The sequence below is a fragment of the Equus przewalskii genome, chromosome 6 (genome assembly GCF_037783145.1).
Source record: "Equus przewalskii isolate Varuska chromosome 6, EquPr2, whole genome shotgun sequence".
Lineage (NCBI taxonomy): Eukaryota > Metazoa > Chordata > Mammalia > Perissodactyla > Equidae > Equus > Equus przewalskii.
Window position 1 is genome coordinate 69,560,909 of NC_091836.1, and position 18,399 is coordinate 69,579,307.

General features: G+C 45.0%; 1 protein-coding gene across 2 annotated transcripts; it reads left to right on the forward strand.

Annotated features, from left to right (window-relative positions):
* The first annotated feature begins 3,596 nt into the window (after positions 1–3,596).
* Positions 3,597–6,188, forward strand: LIPT2 (lipoyl(octanoyl) transferase 2). 2 transcript variants are annotated; one of them, XM_070624176.1, is made up of 2 exons: positions 3,597–5,167; positions 5,689–6,188. In XM_070624176.1, the coding sequence occupies exons 1-2, from the start codon at positions 4,702–4,704 to the stop codon at positions 5,916–5,918; spliced, it is 696 nt and encodes a 231-aa protein (XP_070480277.1). In that variant the 5' UTR covers positions 3,597–4,701; the 3' UTR covers positions 5,919–6,188. The 2 variants fall into 2 exon arrangements, with proteins under 2 accessions (XP_070480277.1, XP_070480278.1); XM_070624177.1 differs by having other exon boundaries at positions 3,597–5,131.
* The last annotated feature ends 12,211 nt before the right edge of the window (positions 6,189–18,399 follow it).

The window sequence follows — 18,399 nt, forward strand, 5'->3', positions numbered from 1 at the left end:
GGACAACACTGCAGACCATGTAAATATTGACAGCTGAGATGAAATGAACCAATTCCTTGAAAAACACAAATGACTACAACTCACCCACTATGAAATAGATAATTTGAATAGCCCTATAACTAAGAAAATTGAATTTGTGGTTTTAAAAATCTCAGAAAAGAACTCTCCCTGCCCAGATGATTTCACAGAGAATTCTACGAAATGTTTAAAGAAGAATGAAGACAATCTGCACAATCTCTCCCAGAAAATAGACTTCCCAAATCATTTTATGAAGCTAGTATATTACCCTATAGCAAAAAAGAAAACTATAGACTAATATCTCTTATAAACTTAGATGTAAAAGTCCTCAACAGGGGCTGGCCTGGTGGCATAGTGGTTGGGTTCGCACACTGTGCTTTGGCAGCCCAGGGTTTGCAGGTTTGAATCCGGGGGTGGACCTAGCACTGCTCACTAAGCCACCCTGTGGTGGCATCCCACATAAAATAGAGGATGATTGGCACAGATGTTAGCTCAGTGGCAATCTTCCTCAAGCAAAAAGAGGAAGATAGGCAATAGATGTTAGCTCAGGGCCAATCTTCCTCAAAAAGAAAAAAAATCCTCAACAAAATATTAGCCAACTGAATACAACAATGTATAAAAAGAATTCTACGCCATAACCAAGTGGGATTTATTCCAGCTATGCAAGGCTAGTCAACATTCAAAAATCAATCAATATAATCTACCATATTAACAGGCTAAAGAAGAAAAATCACATGAGTATATCAATCATTGCAAAAAAAGCTTTGGACAAGATTCAACATCCTTCATGATAAAAACTCTCAGGAAACCAGGAGTAGAGGGAAACTTCCTCAACTTGATGAATACTATCTACAAAAAACCTACAACTAACAGTATATTTAACAGTGAAAGACTGAACGCTTTCCCCCTAAGATTAGAAAAAGGCAAGGATGTTTGCTCTTACTACTCTTATTCAACGTTGTGCTGGAAGTTCTATTCAGTGCAATAAGGCAAAACAAGAGAATTAAACGTGGGCCAGCCCCACAGCTGAGTGGTTAAGTTCGCGTGCTCCACGTCAGGCGGCCCAGGGTTTCGCCGGTTCGGATCCTGGGCACGGACATGGCACTACTCATCAAGGCATGCTGAGGGGGCATCCCACATGCCACAACTAGAAGGACCCACAACTAAAAATACACAACTATGTACTGGGGGGCTTTGGGGAGAAAAAGAAAAAATAAAATCTTTAAAAAATAAAAAAAAAGAGAGAGAATTAAATGCATACCCAACAGAAAGCAAGAAAATAGAATTGTTCTTGTTTGCAGATGACAAGACTGTCTACAGAGAAAATCCTAAAGAATCTACAAAATACTCCTAGGACTAATAAGTGAGTTCAACAAAGTGTCTTGCAGGATGCAAGATAAATATACAAAAATCTATTGTACTTTTATATCTTTGCAATGAACACATGGACACAGAAATTTAAAACACCATTTAAAATCACCTTAAAAAGAGAGAAATACTTAGGTATAAATCTAACAAGATATGTATAGATTTGTATGCTGAAAACTACAAAACGCTAATGAAAGAAGTCAAAGAAGATCTAAGTAAATAATGAGACCACACTCACGGACTGGAAGACCCAATGTAGCAAAAATGTCAATTCTCCCCAAATTGATAGACAGGTTTAATGCAAGTCTTACGAAAATCCTATCAAGAGTTTTTTAAGATCCAGACAAGATTATTCTAAAATTTATATGGAAAGGCAAACAACTAAAACAATTTAGAATAACTAAATCAATTTTGGAAAAAAGAATAAAGTGGGAGGAATCAGATCACCTGACTTTAAGACTTATTAGTTACAGCAATCAAGAATTTGTGGTGTTAGTGGAGGGAAGCGACATAGATCAACGGAAGAGAACCCCGAAATTGGCCACACAAATATGCTCAACTGGTGTTTGACAAAGGTGTAAAAGCAATTTAACGGAAGAAACAGCCTTTGAACAAATGGTGCTGAAGCAACGGGACAGCCATAGGCAAAACAAAACAAGAAAACACGACCAAAGTTTCAAAACTTAGGGGAAAACACAGGAGAAAGTCTTCAGGATCTCGGGTGAGGCACAGACTTAGACCAAAAGCATGATCCATAAAAGGAAAAGTGAACAAACTGGACTTTATCACAATTACGTTTGCTCTGCAAAAAACCCCATTAAAAGGATAAAAATACAAGCCATAGAGTGGGAGAAACTATTTACAAACCACTCATCCAACAAAGGACAGACAGTCTACAGAATATACAAAGAACTCTGAAAATTCAACAGTAGAAAAGAACAATCATCAGAAAATGGGCAAAAGACATGAACAGACATTTCACTGAAGAGGATATACAGATGGAAAATAAGCACATGAAAAGATGTTCAACACCATTAGCCATTAGGGAAATACAAATTAAAATCACAATGAAATACCAGTATACACCTGTCATAATGTCTAAAATAAAAAACAGTGGCAATGCCAAATGCTGGTGAGGATGCACAGAACCTGGTTTGCTCATACGAATCTTGCAGATGGGAATGCAAAATGGTACAGCCACTCTGGAGGGCAGTTTGGCAGTTTCTTGAAAAACTAAACATGCAGCTACCATGTGACCCAGCAATTGTACTCTTGGGCATTTATTCCAGAGAAATGAAAACTCATCTTCACATGAGAAACCTGTACATGAATGTTTGTAGCAGCTTCATTCAGAATATCTGAAAACTGGAAATAACCTAGTTATACTTCAATGGATGAATAAACAAAATGCGGTACATCTATACCATGGAATACTATTCATCAACAAAAAGAAATGAACTATTGATACATACAATAACCTAGACGAGTCTCCAAAAAACTATGCTCAGTGAAAAAAAAAACCAATCCCAAAAATTTACCTACTTTATGATTCCATTTATGTAACACAGACAGTGTTTGCCAAGAGTTAAGTAGTGGTGTAGATGAAAAGAGCAACATGAGAGATCTTTGTCATGATGGAAAGGTTCTGTATCTTGACTCTGTCAACATCAATTGTCACAATCCTCATCCTGACATTGGCAAGAAATTACCATTGGGGGAAATGCATACAGGGTATGCAGTATCTCTCTGTATTATTCCTTACAACTGCTTGTGAGTCTGCAATTTTCTCAAAATACAAAATTTAGTTAAAATATTACCTGTGTGGTTTCTCTCTTCTGAACCATAATTGATGCAATACCCTTCATCTATTGGGAATTTCTCTTCTCTTCGCAGTTTGCTGAGAGTTTTAGTCAGAGTAGGTGTTGATTTTTGCCAACTGCTTTTTCTGCATCATTGAAAATAATCATATGGTTTTTCTCCTTTATGATAAATTATATTGTTTGATTTTAGAAAGTTAAACCAACTTTGCATTTCTGGGATAAACATTACTTCATCACAATGTATTAATCCTCTTAGACATTGCTAGATTCAATTTGCTAATATTTGCTTTAGGATTTTTATGTCTATATTTATGAAATGTCTTTTAGATACCTACGGGAGCAATCCAAGTTGTTAGTTTCTAAAATTAAAAGAGACCCGAGAAAAATAGTAAAATATTAAAATTTGACAAGGCTGGATGGTGGGTAAACAGTAATTTGTTACATTATTCTCTAAACTTTTCTGCTTTCTTCTTTTCGTTCTTCTTTTCAATTGCACCATCCTTGGCTGCAGCTTGGAAGACAGATTCGGAGGATAGACTGAAGACACAAAAACTGGGTTCTGTACCCTGCTAGGAATACAGGGGTGGTATAGCCTCCTGTATCCTCTTCACCCAGCAACGGGCCTAACACATAGTACTCAGTAAAAGTCTATGGAATGAATTCAGATTTGTTTACATGACACTCCAATACAATATAATGGATGCTGTAGTCCAGATCCATCCTCCGGACCTAGCCAGTCATTCCCCCAGCTTTTGGGAGTAGGTTGCTCAGGGCTCATAATCCCTCTCTGGGAATTGCCCTCCACGGAAGGAAGCAGCCTTGCCAAAAGTTACAGAGCCTCTCCAGATATAGCCTTTATCTATCACTGGTCAATGCAAGGATACAAATTTCTGGCCCCCTTCTTTCATCTGAAACAACTTTAAAAGGTCATCCCAGGCTCAGATCATTCTTTGGGATTGTCTGAGGCCTCTGCTGAGATTGTTTCGCATTTCAACCTCTCCCTCTGCCTAACCCTGGTTCCATCACTCTCTTCTAGGCATGGTCTTGAAAGTATCTTCTCCCCCGCAAAAAGCTCCTGCAAGTTCATCTCCTTAGAATCTCTTGCTCAGGGAACTCCATCTAGGGCCCCCAATACCCAATTTTATTTTTCTTTCCATAGCAGTTATCAACATGTGAAATAGCCTTATTTATCTAATGCTGTAATGCTTGCTTACTGTCTGCTCTAATAATGTAACTTCCCTGGACACCTCGCCCCCCACCCCATACACTGTACACCACTGTACGAAGCGCCTAGGGCAGGGCCTGCAGAAACAAGGAGGCCCTAAACACTGCTTGCTGAAACGAATGAAACATTAAGAGTCACACCTAGTACCGGATCTTGGGATCAGCCTCTCAACAGCTTGTAACAGGTACTGAGGACTTGCCCCCGAGTCCCCGCCCCCTGGCACGCCCCCAGGCCCGGGCAGGGGGCGGAGTCCGCGGATGCTGAGGCGCCATGCAGCCGCGGGCCGTTCGGCTGGTGCAGCTGAGCCGGGTGCGGTACGCCGAGCTGCTGGCGCTGCAGGAGCGCTGGCTGCGGCGGCTGCAGCCCGAGCCAGGCACTGAGGCGCTGTCGGGGACTGAGGCGGGCGCGCTCCTGCTCTGCGAGCCTGCGGGGCCCGTGTACACAGCCGGGCTGCGCGGCGGCCTGACGCCCGAAGAGGCGGCGCGGCTGCGGGCCTTGGGCGCCGAGGTGCGCGCCACAGGCCGCGGCGGCCTGGCCACCTTCCACGGCCCGGGCCAACTGCTTTGCCACCCCGTGCTCGACCTGCGACGCCTCGGCCTGCGCTTGCGCACCCACGTGGCGGCGCTGGAGGCGTGCGCTGTGCGCCTGTGCGAGCTCCGGGGCCTGTCGGGCGCCCGCGCGCGGCCCCCGCCCTACACCGGTGTGTGGCTCGGCGAGCGCAAGATTTGCGCGATCGGTGAGCGCCGCGGGGCGCGGCCTGACCCCTGGAGGGGAGGGCGAGCGCGGGCGCGGGGGAGGCGTGTCTGGCGCGGGCTTTGAATCGGAGCTACCCGCAGCGCGGGAATTTTTAAGCCTCTTTACTGACATCTCACATTCAGAACCCTCAGAAGGGCCCTCAGGGTTCATCTCGTCCAACGCTCGTCTTTACGAGAAGTGAATTGCCAGGTTACTTCCCGTGAATCACAGTCAGGACAATAAGGGCGCTTAGTAGTTTTCAGGTTTTTCTTTTTAAAGCAACACAATCTTTATGTTAAAGGACGTTTTCTGGAATCTCCATAATAAGTGCAGCTGCTGTGGGGCCTCACGTCCCTCCCTAATTTTGTCCCCCTTCCCCGATCTGTGCACGACTCCTTGGGTGCTCCAGAAACAAAGTTGGAAAACCAGTGATCTACTCCAGTTCCTTCATCACATTGAGGGGGATTGTGAATCCCAGGGACGGAGGGTTCCCATTCTAAGACCCTCTGGCTTGTCTTGCAGGAGTCCGCTGTGGAAGGCACATCACGTCCCACGGCCTGGCTCTGAACTGTTCGACGGACCTCACGTGGTTTGAGCACATTGTGCCCTGCGGGCTGGTTGGCACCGGCGTCACTTCCCTGAGTGAGGAGCTCCAGAGGCACGTCACTGTGGATGAAGTAATACCACTTTTCCTTGAGGCCTTTAAGGAGACTTACAAGTGCTCGTTGATCTCAGAGGATAGCCCCAACTGAAGGACGTTCATGTTACCACAGCTGGGAGGTCCTGCCTTGGAAAGCACCGAGCCTTACTTGGAGTCGCTGACACCCAGATTCTAGACTTGGTCCCATCATTCACTCACCATGCGACTGAGCAAAGCATGAGCTCTGAGCCATTGTTTCCATTTGTATCCTGGTTTATTTATATCTTTTCCACCTCAGATATAGTAGATGTGAAAACATTATGAAAAGCAACACATGTTATATGAATAAATATAATATGAAAAAAATAAATATACATTCGCACTACTGTTGGCATCATTTTTCAGAGAAACTCAGAAAGCATAGAGTGTCATTTCTCAAATATTTATCACTTCCTAAAGACTGTATTTAATTGGGCAGTTCTGGGCTCCAGTTCCTTTCATGTTGTAGGAATCATATCTCTGTATGGCCCAAGTGAAGGTGGTGTTATGTGGTGCTTCTTCATTCTCAGGAGACCTGGGTGCTTTCCACAATAAAGGGAAAAAGGAAAGACCCTTTTAAAGAATAAAATGGGATCCTGGCTTCCTGGGTTGGATTCCCCAAGCCTGATGGCTATTTTTAGTTAGGTAACCTGAGCTAGGCCAGAGGCTGGGGGAAAGACAAGAATAATTTCTCACACTGTACAAATGCCCAAGATAGAAGTCAGTTTATCTTATATGACATCCGTAAGTTTATAAGGCTGTGTATTAATTATCTATTGCTGTGTAACAAGTCACCCTAAAACTTAACGACTTAAAACAGTAAACATTTATTATCTCATATATATTCTGTGGGTCCGGAATTTGGGAGAAGCTTAGCTGGGTGATTCTGGGTCAAGGTCTCTCATGAGGTGCAGTCAGGATGTCAGCTGGGGCAGCTTCATCTGAAGATTTGACTGAAGCTGGAGGATCAGCTTCCAAGGTGGTTCACTCGCATGCTTAGTTGCTGTTGGTTGTTAACAGAAGGCCTCACCTCCTCACCTTGTGGACCACTCCATAGGGCTGCTTGAATGTTCTCATGACCTGGTAACTGGCTTCCCCCAGAGCAAGTGATGCCAGAAAAAGACAAGGTGGAAGCCACAATGTCTTTTAAGGCCCAGCCTTGGAAGTCACACAGTTATTTCTGCTGTCTCCTAATAGGCGAATCCTACTCAGTGTGGAAGGGACTACACAAAGGTGATGAGAGGTGAGGATCATTAGGGGCCATCTTGGAAATTGGCTACCACAGGCAGTTAGGGTGGAAAGAGCCTTGACTGAGAAGTCAGGTGACCTGGTTCCAGACCTGGCTTTATGGGCAAGTCATTTACCCTCTCTGGGCCTCAGTTTCCCCTTATACAAGTATTGTCCAATAGAAGTATAATGTGAGCCACATTGTAGTTTTACATTTTGAAGTAGCCACATTAAAAAAGTAAAAAGAAACAGGTGACATTAATTTTAGTAACATTTTAATTAACTCACTTGACCCAAAATATTGTCAATATAAAAATATTTTACATTCCTTTTTTAATACTAAATCTAGATATTTGGTGTGTATTTTATACTTAACAGCACACCTCACTTTAGCCACACTTCGAATAGCCACATGTGGCTAGTGGCTACCATTTTGGAAAGTGCAGCTTTAGATAATAGCATATCTAAAGTCCTTTTTGAGCTCCTAGGGTTCTGTGGCCTCACTGGCTTCTAGAAAGAAAGGTGAGTCCTCCCATATCTGAGGTTTGGTTTTTGACCCTGCACATAATTTATATCAGTTATCCAAGCTGAAAGGGACTTTACAGGTATATTCCTGTCTCCTCATTTTACAGAGATAAAATCAAGACTTTGGAAGAAACTTGCTCAAGGCCACACAGTAAATTAACAACAAAGCCAGGACTAGGTCCCAAGTATAAGCCCCTTTCTCACACTTTTCCTGCTGTGCACACTGACTTGGAGCTCAGGACATCATGCTTTACATGTCATGGACACTCAGTCAGTATTAGTTGATTGGTGCTTTGTTCGCCCATAATTTACCCATATCCTTTGTAGGCCTTGGTTTCCCAGCCGTGGAGCCAACAGTGCTGTTGTAGGAGTGGGCGAGGTAGGGAGTAGTTGATAATTACTTTGCAGTATTACTGCCAAGAAGAGAAATAATTATTCGAGGAAAAGTGGAGTTAGATGCTCATGGTTGGAAGGCTGTGCACAGTGTTGCTACCCATCTGGTACTCAGCCAGCAACCCTAATAAGTGACTATACAGCCTGTTCTTGAATGCCAGAAACATTTACTCAGCATTTATTTTTAGTCTCAGGTACTGTGTTAGCGGTCTTAAGTACATTCTCTCATTCCGCACCCTCTCCTATCCTTCTGGATCAGTGAGAATCATTCTGCCTGGTATAGTGGCTGAGTTACCTGACCTTCCTAAGCCTTGGTTTCATTAGGCTCAGGGATTGGCGTGGAATAGGCAGCAGGAAATGTAAGGTAGTTATTAATATTGTTCACCAAATATTTCAGGCACATGGCAGAACTATTCACAGCCCCCTTGTGGTTGGGTTGAGCCAGGTAACTTGCTATGGTCAATGAGTTACAAATGGAGGTGACATGCCACTTCTGAGCTGGAGTATTGAATTGCTGGTGTCAAACCCCTTAGGGTTTCTCTTTCCCTCTGGAACAGTGACCAACAACATTCAGGATGGTGGCAGCTTCCTAAGGGACTGCAATGAGCAGAGCCCCTGCTGCTGCTGGACATGTCATGGAGTTAAGTCACCGAATTGTGGGTGTTGTTCCTTACCACAGCATAGCCTAGCCTATTCTGGATTGATACGATATGTTTGTATTAATTAGGACTCTTGTACGGTGTATTTGCAAGTGTAGAAACCCAACTCAAACTAACTTAAGCAAGAGACAGTGGCAGCATTATTGGAAAAGGTCCTGAAGCTCTCGTAAAATCCAAGAGGTGGGCTGCAGCTGGGCTCAAGAACAGAACCAGAGCATGTAGCCCTTTAGGAACTCACATAGTCTTTTCTCTCCTACTCTCTGCCAGGCTTCTTGGTGTCTTTGCTTCATTCTGTCTTGCTTCAGGCCCGCTTTCTCTGTTTCCCAGGCCACGTGGTGGAAGGTGGCTGCTGCTGCTGTTGTCCGTGGGTGTCGGAGTCGAGTCAAGGAAAGTCCCCAGGTTTCTGGCTTGAGCAGCTGAGTGGATGCTAGAGGTATTGCTGGGATAAAGAACACTGGACGAGGACCAAGTTTGGAGAGGAAGATGATGTGTTCCGTTTTAGATAAATCAGATTTGAGACACTTGTGGGAGATGCAAATGGAGAGGCCCAAGAGGTAGCTGGGTGTGTGGATCTGGAGCATGGGCGTGGTGAGTATCAGTTTAGATCTGGGAGCCCAAGGAGAGAGGAGGGAAGAGGACTGATAAATGTGAGGCACAGGCTGAGGAGGAGCAGGCCAAGGAGACTGAGAAGCAGTAGACAGAGAAGTAGTGAGGGGCCCGGAATGAGGCAAGTGACCATCTCATTCACTCCTCTGGCAGCGCGGCAAGATAGGTAGGGTTATTTCATGGATGAGAAAACAGAGGCTGGGGAGGCTGAGTGACTTGTATGAAGTCATACGGTTAGTAAGGGGTAGTGTCAGTCCCGGCTCCCAGTCTGGGTCCTTCCACAGTTGCCTCTGACAGGTGAGCACGGCAGGCGCCCTAGAGGAGACAAGCCTCCAAGAACAGGTGGGCTGTGGGTCGGCAGAGCCAGGGAGGATGCAGAACAGAAGGCCAGAGTTCAGTTGAACCGGGGCCTGTGGAATCGGGTAAGGCCACTGCTGTGGGTTCCTGACTCTCCTTCCTGCCTGGACAGAGCCCACTGCCAGTTTCCCACTGGGTCCCTTCCTCAAGGAAGGAAGCTGAGCATATGAAGGAGGATATTTAACACCCTGGCTTTCCCGCCTGCAGAAAGCCTCTTCTTCTTTGTGTAGAGTCTTTTCCTCATAAATAAACAGACTGTCCAGGACCCGGTGAACAAGTGCTAAGCGTGAAGATATGACCAGCTGCAGTGACTGGTCCAGCATCTGGTTCCTCTGGAGAGGCTGGCAGGAAACCAAGCAGAACCAGCACAGGCAACGTGACCAGGTACACCTTGCTTTGTGGAAAAAGCTTCTCTCTGAAAACCCCATGGAAATCAGATTTTTGCAATCTAAATCGTATTTTTCTTCTTACCAAGTTGTAATTTACCATGCATATTATCATACCATATTATAATACCTATAAAGTAAAAAAAAGCAACCAGCACTTCCATTCCCACCTAACAACACATCCCTTTCATTTGTGTCTCCAGTACTTGATCATGAACAGACATATTTTATGTACTTTTAATTATTATGTGGATAAAATTTTGTGTATTCTTTTAAACCAAACATAATATTACAAACATTTTCCCATATTGCTACATAGTCTTTATAATTATATTTTGGAATGTCTTAATTTTGTTTTCTTTTAAAACAGATCTTTTTTTTAACATAAGTCATGCATGCACATGGAATAAGAAGGTACAAAATGGTAGCATTGAAATGTAAATCTTGCTCCTGTCACTTTCCTCTGTAAACCTAATTCTCTTTCCTGGAGGCCTAAATGATGGTAAATGTCTTTTTGATGTACTTCAGAAATAGTTTATGCATATATAAGCATACATGATTATATACATTCTTTCTCGTCTGTAGCATAATACACACACAGCACTGCCCTTTGGCGATTGTTTCAGATCAGTGTTTAAGGACCATCCTCATTTTTAAAAACGGAGTATTCCATTCAGTGGACTTACCATGACTCATTTAGCTAGTGCCCTATGGAGGCCATTTAGGTTATTAGTAATCTTTTACTTTTACAAACAAGGCTGCCATGAGAATCCATATGTAAATGTGTGTATGTTTGTGTATTATATCTAACATGGTGAGTACAGAAGTTGCATTTCTAGAAGTGATTTTCTGAGTCAAAAGATATGTGCGTTTTTATTTTAATAGATATTGTCATATTGCCATCCATAAAAGTTATACCAATTTATACGCCCATCAGCAATGTACAGGGGAGATGCCTGAATTTTAAATGTTCTAGAATCTTAGATTTTTCATTTTTAAAATTTTTCATCATAAAATCTTTTAAACATACAATAATGAACCCCCACGTACCCATCATGCAGCTAAAACAGTCATTAACTCATGGCCAATCTTAGTTTATCTAAACTGGTGCCCACTTCCCGCTTCCTCCCTGGATTATTGAGAAGCAAACCACAGATACCATATTATGTCATCCATAAATATTTCAGTATGTATTCCCAAAAGATAAGGACTCTTTAAAAAAACATAACCACAGTATCATTATGACACATAAAAAACCTTCTTCAATAATGACAAATATTCAGTCGATATTCAGATCTCTCCAATTGTTTCTTTCTTTCTTTCATTTTTTTACAGTTGGTTTGTTCAAATCAGGATTCAAACAATGTCCACACGCTGCATTGGGTTCATATGTCTTGTAAATGTCTAAGTGTCTTTTCACCTATGGTTGCCCCTCGATCCTTTCTGTCTTTTTCTCTTGTATTTCCTGAAGATTGAAAGGTAGATATTGACACTTGGTCTGATTCCAGTGTGATTTTTTGGGCAAGTCTGCTTCGTAGGTGGTGGTGTGTTCTTACATCAAGAGGCGGGTGATATCTGCTTGTTTTTTCTTTTTTGTGTTGACCATTCCCTAGATCCATTGTTTTATTAGGGGTTTGCAAAATGTGACACTCTGATTCTATCATTCTTTCTTCACTTACTAGCTGGAATACTTCTACAGAACTGGCAGGCTGAGTGCAAAAGAACTCAACATGACCAGTCACATTCGTGTTGTTGCTAGAATTTTATTTGTTTTTTAGTTTTGTTCATATTCAATAAAAGTTTGTATTGAATGAAAATTGTCTATATAAAAGATTTGCTTTTCCAGTTGCCTTGGAGTTCATACTGAGTTTAAATTTGAACATAGTTAGGTTGTCAGCCCTGAGGACCTCAGTAATTTTTTTCCTTTAAAAGCAGTCCATACATTATTCCAGTCCAAGAGACACTGGTTCAAGGCCATAGTGTTACCTTTTTTCAATTTTCCTAAACTGTGAGATTTTCTAAGCCAGAGACTGTTGGCGTGTCTTTGTATTCTAGTACCTAACACATAAAAGGAAGGAGTGGCTTAACGACCCTTACGAGGCATTCCCTATAGCCTCCACATTGGTCCTTTCATTGACAGACATCAATATGCAGTATGTGCAGTGGTCATCCTGGCCCTGCTCACCCAGCCCGAGATATGGAGCAGGCAGCTTCCATTCTTGCAGAGTTCTGCCAGTTAGAAAGTTAGTCCTTATCCTAAGCTCAAACCTGCCCCCAACATTGTCATAACTTTGTGTTCCTGCAAGGCCTCCTCTGAGGGGTCTTCCCTGGCCACACCCTACATCCCCCTCAGGTGGCAGTGGCCACACTGCATTGTAGTTACTTGTTTCTATGCCTGACCCCATCCTGTGAGCTCCCCAGGTAGGGACTGTAGCTGCATCATCTGTGGCCCCCTCAGACCCAGCCCAGGGCCTCCTCATACAGAGAAGGTACCCAGATATGGCCTGTTGAGTCAGCGAATGAATTCTATCCCAGGAGTGGTCTCTTCTTCAAGTTAAACTTTCCTGATGCTTCTGTTCTGCATAGAACATGGGCTCCAGACTCCACACCACTGCCCTCAGCTCAACAGGCTCCAATTGGCTAATGTGCCCTTAATCTGTGTTGCTTGGAATTGAAGATAACATGTCTGATGTGGTCTGGCCAGTGTGAGGTATGTCAGCCTGAGCTGGGCCCCAGGGGACACAAAGATGGATCAGACTTGGTCCCTGGCTTCAAGGAGCTCACAGCTTTGTAGCGGAGACATGCCTGTAAACAATATTCACCATAAGCTGCTACAAGTACCATGAGAGAAGTTTGTACAGGGTACTGTGGGAACATAAAAGAAGCAGTGACAAATCTTAAAAGGGAGGAGGGGCAGACAGGGCTCAAGGTGACATTGGATTAGAATTCTAGGTGGCAAGTAAGAGAAAACCCAGCTCAAACTAGCTCAAATGAAGAGAGTATCTTAGATCTCATAACTAAAAAGACTTGGGATTGACTTCAGGCACAGATTGATCCAGGAGGAGGTAGCATCTAAGGGTGAGTTAGCCAGGCCTAGGAAGAAGGGTATTCCAGGCAGAGAGACCAGCACAGACAAAGGCCTGGAGGTGACAGACAGCTTGTGGGTATTTCAGGAACTTCAGGCTGTCCTCCTACCCCTTTCTAGGGTGACCAGACTGGGCTTACAGCCTCCTCCCACACTGCTTAGTTCTCCTACTCCTCTATACCACCCCTTGCCCAGAGCAGGCTGAAAAGGGGTGGCGAGGACCCCACCCATCTGACTGTTGTCACTGCCTGTACTCATCCTCCCACTTGCCCCTCCATGCACTCACCACCATTCTCCATCCACCACGGGCCTCCTTGCTCTTGAGCTTCTATCTGGGTTGGGGCAAAGGGAGGCAGTGGCAGACCACAGTGGGGAGGGGAAGGAAAAAAAGGGAGAGGAAGGTACTTATTTCCCCAGCTCTCTCCTTGCTGGGTCAGCATGAGTTGGTTGCTGTCTCTGCCAAAGGCCGCAGCTCCAGCCCAGCTGCCCTCTCTGGGTTCCAGTAACCCCTTCCTCCTCTCGCCCTCTCAGCCCAGCGGTGGCTTCCGTCTCCACCCACTGATAGCCAGGCCTACTGCACTATTCTTTGTTGGTTTCTTAAACCCTCCTTCACACTCTCTTCAAATTACACAGTTTCAAGGTGTCATCTGTTTCCTGCCAGAACCCTGACTGACACACGGCCCTAATCTGCAGTCAGAGGCTGGACTGTGGGTGTGCAATGCCCTGTGAAATGTTGGGTGCCTGCAAGGAGGTATTGTTACCCAGCTCAACTCAGTTCCACCACACTCGCCCCTCTCCAGCCCAACCCACAAGGGCCCAGGGCTGTCCTAAGCACTTTCCATGCATTGTTTAATCTTCACAGCAAATAACAGGCCCACAAGCTTGAATTACTGACAGTGTTTTGAAAAGGGGAAACTGGCTCAGATGAAGATTTGCCCGAGTTCCTGTTGTTAGTTAGAGGCAAATCTATGGTTTGGACTCAAGTCTGGACTCCAAAGGCCATGCGGTAAACAGCACCCCTGACTCCCGCTCTGCCCTCCTCACAGGACAAGTGAGAGGACCAAACAAGGCAGCGAGCGTGAAGGTGCTTTTGAGACCCTGAAGAGCCCCCACCCCTGGTTCCCCTGAGAACTGTGGTGGGTCCTGTCCCTCCCAGGAGGCCAGGTTGAGTCTTTCTTTAACAGAGCATTCGCCTTAGAGAGAGAAGGCGTCAGGATCAGGATCGGGGTGGGGGGTGGGGGGAGGAGCTGATTTCTGGACCACAGAATTTCAGATTTGGGAAATGAAAGGGATCTCAGAGCCGATCTAGAAGGCTTCTCTGATAGCCACTCTGAGAAGGAAGCTCTGCTTGCACACCTCCAGTGATGAGAAGCCCATTCCAGCAGAGGCAGCCTGTTCCATGCTCCCGGTGAGCAAAGATCTGGGTCCTGTGACTGCCCCATCCTCAAGCCCACTTGGTCCCAAGTCTTCTCTCTAGGACTCCAGAGAACATGCCTGCTCCCCTGCCCCAGATGCGTGAGTCGGGCTCACAGCACACTTATTCCCCTCTTCTCACTTTTGCTCAGCTCTGAATCTCTGGGGTGCCTTCCTCCCTCCTCTCTGCCTGCCCAACTCGTATCTGTTTTCCACAGCCCACCGTAGAGAACACTTGTTGTTTCAGACTGCACAGCCATTCACCCTACTTCTGATAATAGTGTCCAAATTTTCCTTAGGGAATCATACCCCCTCCCCGCACCAACTTGAAGTTTATGTGTTTTTTTTTTTGAGGTATAATGTCAATTATACTTCAAAAAATTGTTATAATTGACATATAACATTATATTAGTTTCAGGTGTATAAATGATTTGACACTTGTATACATATTGTGAAATGATCACCACAATAAGTCTAGTTAATATCTATCACCACACATAGCTACAAAACCATTTTTTCGGGGCTGGCTCCGTGGCCGAGTGGTTAAGTTCACGCGCTGCAGCGGCCCAGGGTTCGGATCCTGGGCGCGGACATGGCACCACTTGTCAGGCCACGTTGAGGCGGCGTCCCCCATCCCACAACTAGAGGGAGCCACAACTAAGATATACAACTATGTACAGGGGGGGTTTGGAGAGAGAAAGCAGAAAAAAAAAAAAGATTGGCAACAGTTATTAGCCCAGGTGCCAATCTTAAAAAAAACCTTGTTTTCTTGTGATGAGAACTCTGAAGGTCTACCCTCTTAGCAACTTTCAAATATGCAACAGAGTTTTATTTCCTATAGTCACCATGCTGTATGTTACATGGCTCTTTCTTTTATAACTAGAAGTTTGCACCTTTTGACTCTCTTCACCCATTTCTCCCACTCAAGTTTATGTGGTTTGAATAGAGATGATGCCCCTGTCAGCTTCTGTCCATGGCTTCTGTGATTGGTGCAAGGATGGGCACTGGGCCTGTATCAGGTCAGTAAGAGTCTGACCCAGGACTTCTGTCAGGAGGGTTTGGGGAAAAGAATTTCTTTCTACTGGTTTTACTGACAGGATAGAGTATACACATGGACCTGAAAGCAGCCATCTTATTACCACAAGTGGTATCCTGCCTGAGAATGGGGAAACTATGAAAAAAGGAGAGCCCAAAGATGCATAGAGACAGCTTCCTGAAGACATCATCTAAGCTCCTGGATCCAGTCATACCTGAATACCTCTGAATTTTGTAATTACATGAGCTATTAAAATTACCTTTTCTACTTAAGTCAGTTTGAGGTGGGTTTTCTGTCTGTTGCAACTAAGATTCCCGACTGATACACCCACCTCCTCTGCAACCCTAGTCCTCACCTACGCCACTTTTGCCTGCATTCCAATAGCCCCTATTGTTTAAACCATAAGATTCGAAAGTCCATACTTACGTGAGCATGAACACACATGCCCTCATTAATAGTTATTCTTTATGGAGCATTTTCTAGGTGCCAGGTACGAGGTGAAGCACTTTACATGCACAGTCATGTATCACTTAATGACAAGGACATATTCTGAGAAATGCGTCCTTAGTGATTTCATCACTGTGCAAACATCATAGAGTGCACTTACACAAACCTAGATGGCACAGCCTACCACACAGCTAGGCTATATGGTACTATCTTATGGGACCACCATCGTGTATGCGGTCCGTCATCAACTGAAACATTGTTATGTGGTGCATAACTGTAATTTCTTACTATAATCCACACAACCATAAGATGTAGGTATTTTATCCCCATTCTACAGATAAGGACACTGAGACTCAGAGAAGTTAAGCTCTCACAGCCATTAAGTGGCAGGGCTAGGATTCAAAGCCAGCTCTGTTGGACCCCGAAGTCCGTATTCTGGACCACTGTGCCACCTCACTTACCACAAGCAAGGACACAGTGTGTGTGAGGGTGAGGTGAGAAGAGGCCACCGAGGTCTGCAGTCCCCTGACACCACCCCACCCCACCCCAACTTTGTTCCACCTCTTCCAGTGCTCTTTCCACAGCTCTGTGCTGCCTGCAGAGCAGGAGAAGGGTGAAGCGCAGAACAAAAGGACAAAGCATTCTGAGGGTCAAACTGACAGGCCAAGAGGAGATAAGATCATGGCAGCACAGGCACAGCCTCCTGATGAGTAATGGAATAAAGTAACATGATGTGACCGTTAAACTTCCTCTGTGATTCATGCTGTTTTTTCCCTGGTGACCCAGGCTTCTGAGACTGTCGGCAGACACAATCCATGCTGATCCTACCTCCCAAAGCTTCTCCTCACCTACGAGACAGACATCGAGTTACATCCGGGGTATTCTATGGTGAAGAAGATACCCCTGGTCTGTGTTCTCGTAGTGCTTACAGTCTAATGGGAAAGGCAGATCCCAAATGAGTACTCAGATAAAAAGAAGACTGCGTTGAATTCTATGAAGAAAACATACGGGGAACTGGATGGAACAAGAGACAATCCCTATGTTCAAAGATCTCACAATCTATATATAACTGAAATAAATAGTCCTATAAAGTCAATGCAATGCCCTGGCAGGATGTGAGAAGGAACCCTAACTGAGCCAGGGCTGATCTTCAGGGCTGGTCTCAACAACCACTCCAATCAGAATCATTAGGGAATCCTTTTTCTTTTAAATGCTCATTTCTGGGCTCCATTCCAAATCTCCTGAAGCAGAACCTCTGGAGTGGAACTCAAAATCTGCTTTACTGAGAGGAGCTCCAAGATGATTCTTAAGCAGACTGAAATCTGAGACTGCACGCCCAGGGTCAGGATGACTTCCTTGAGAGGTGACATCCAGACCAAGAAAAAGGAGTAGCTGGGTCAAAATAAGTAACCACAGAAATAACAAGGAAGTAACGTGTTTTGATGAAGATTAGCAATTTTGGACAACATTCCCTCCAGTGGTAGGTCTTTTTACAATGATAGCACTTTTTAGATATAATCTGAGATTCTGTGATTGAAGGAGGGTATGTGCCTCGGATGTTCTAAAACAGATCTTTGTTTGCAAGGGAGCAAGAGCTCGCCTCGATTTGTTATTAATTATTCTAAGGCTGTAGGCCGGTAAAGAAGGCTCTGACAGGGACTCCCCCAGAGTCCCTGAGCGGCTGTTCCCTGCCCCCCGTCCACTCCCCTCCCACAGCCTCCCATTTCCCAGCTTTTCTTTTAAATGCTAAAAGAAAAGGCCCTCATTTCCCAGCTGTCCCTGGCGGCCTCTCTTTTCCTGAGCCTGCGGTGTCACCAGCAAGGAGGCAATAGTTTGAGTGAGGGCCTGGTGGCCAGAAAGTGAAGGAGTCCTGGGACAGGGACCAGTGAGGTGTGGCTGGACATCGGTTGTCTGGGCATGTGAGGGACTGCTGAGACTTGCAGGGAGGAGACATCGGTTAGGGTGAAGGAGAGAGTGGTGTAGTGGATTCTGAATCTGAGCTCTGCCACTGACTTCCTTGAAGCCAGTCCCTTCCCCAAACTGAACGAAAAAGAGAGTTTGTGTTAGAATCAGATGACTTCTCTGGTGACCATCGGGCTTTAATACTTTGGATTCTAAGATCTCATCTGACCCTAACATCACTGTGGAGAATGCTTGCAGGAACTGTACCCATTTTACAGCGAGGAAGCCACGGCCCAGAGAAGCAGCGACTTGCCCACCATCACACAGCCTCTTAGGAGCAAACCCTGATTCCACCAGCACCCAACGCTCAGCCTCGCCTTCCGGAGATCAGCCTAGCGCCGGGCAAGCTGAAGTGAAGGGAGAGGCATTTGGTCTCAGATCCAGGAAGCGGGCGCTGCAAGGGACGGAAGGGTCGGAGCCCACAGCCGGGCGAGGCCAGGCCGCTGGGCGGAGGCGCC

What these genes read in the sequence shown, in the direction of transcription:
- LIPT2 (XM_070624176.1), top strand. Translation starts at nt 4,702, where the DNA reads ATGCAGCCGCGGGCCGTTCGGCTGGTGCAGCTGAGCCGGGTGCGGTAC. An exon ending in GCGCAAGATTTGCGCGATCG is followed by an intron (nt 5,168 to 5,688) that starts GTGAGCGCCGCG and finishes CTTGTCTTGCAG; the next exon opens with GAGTCCGCTGTGGAAGGCAC.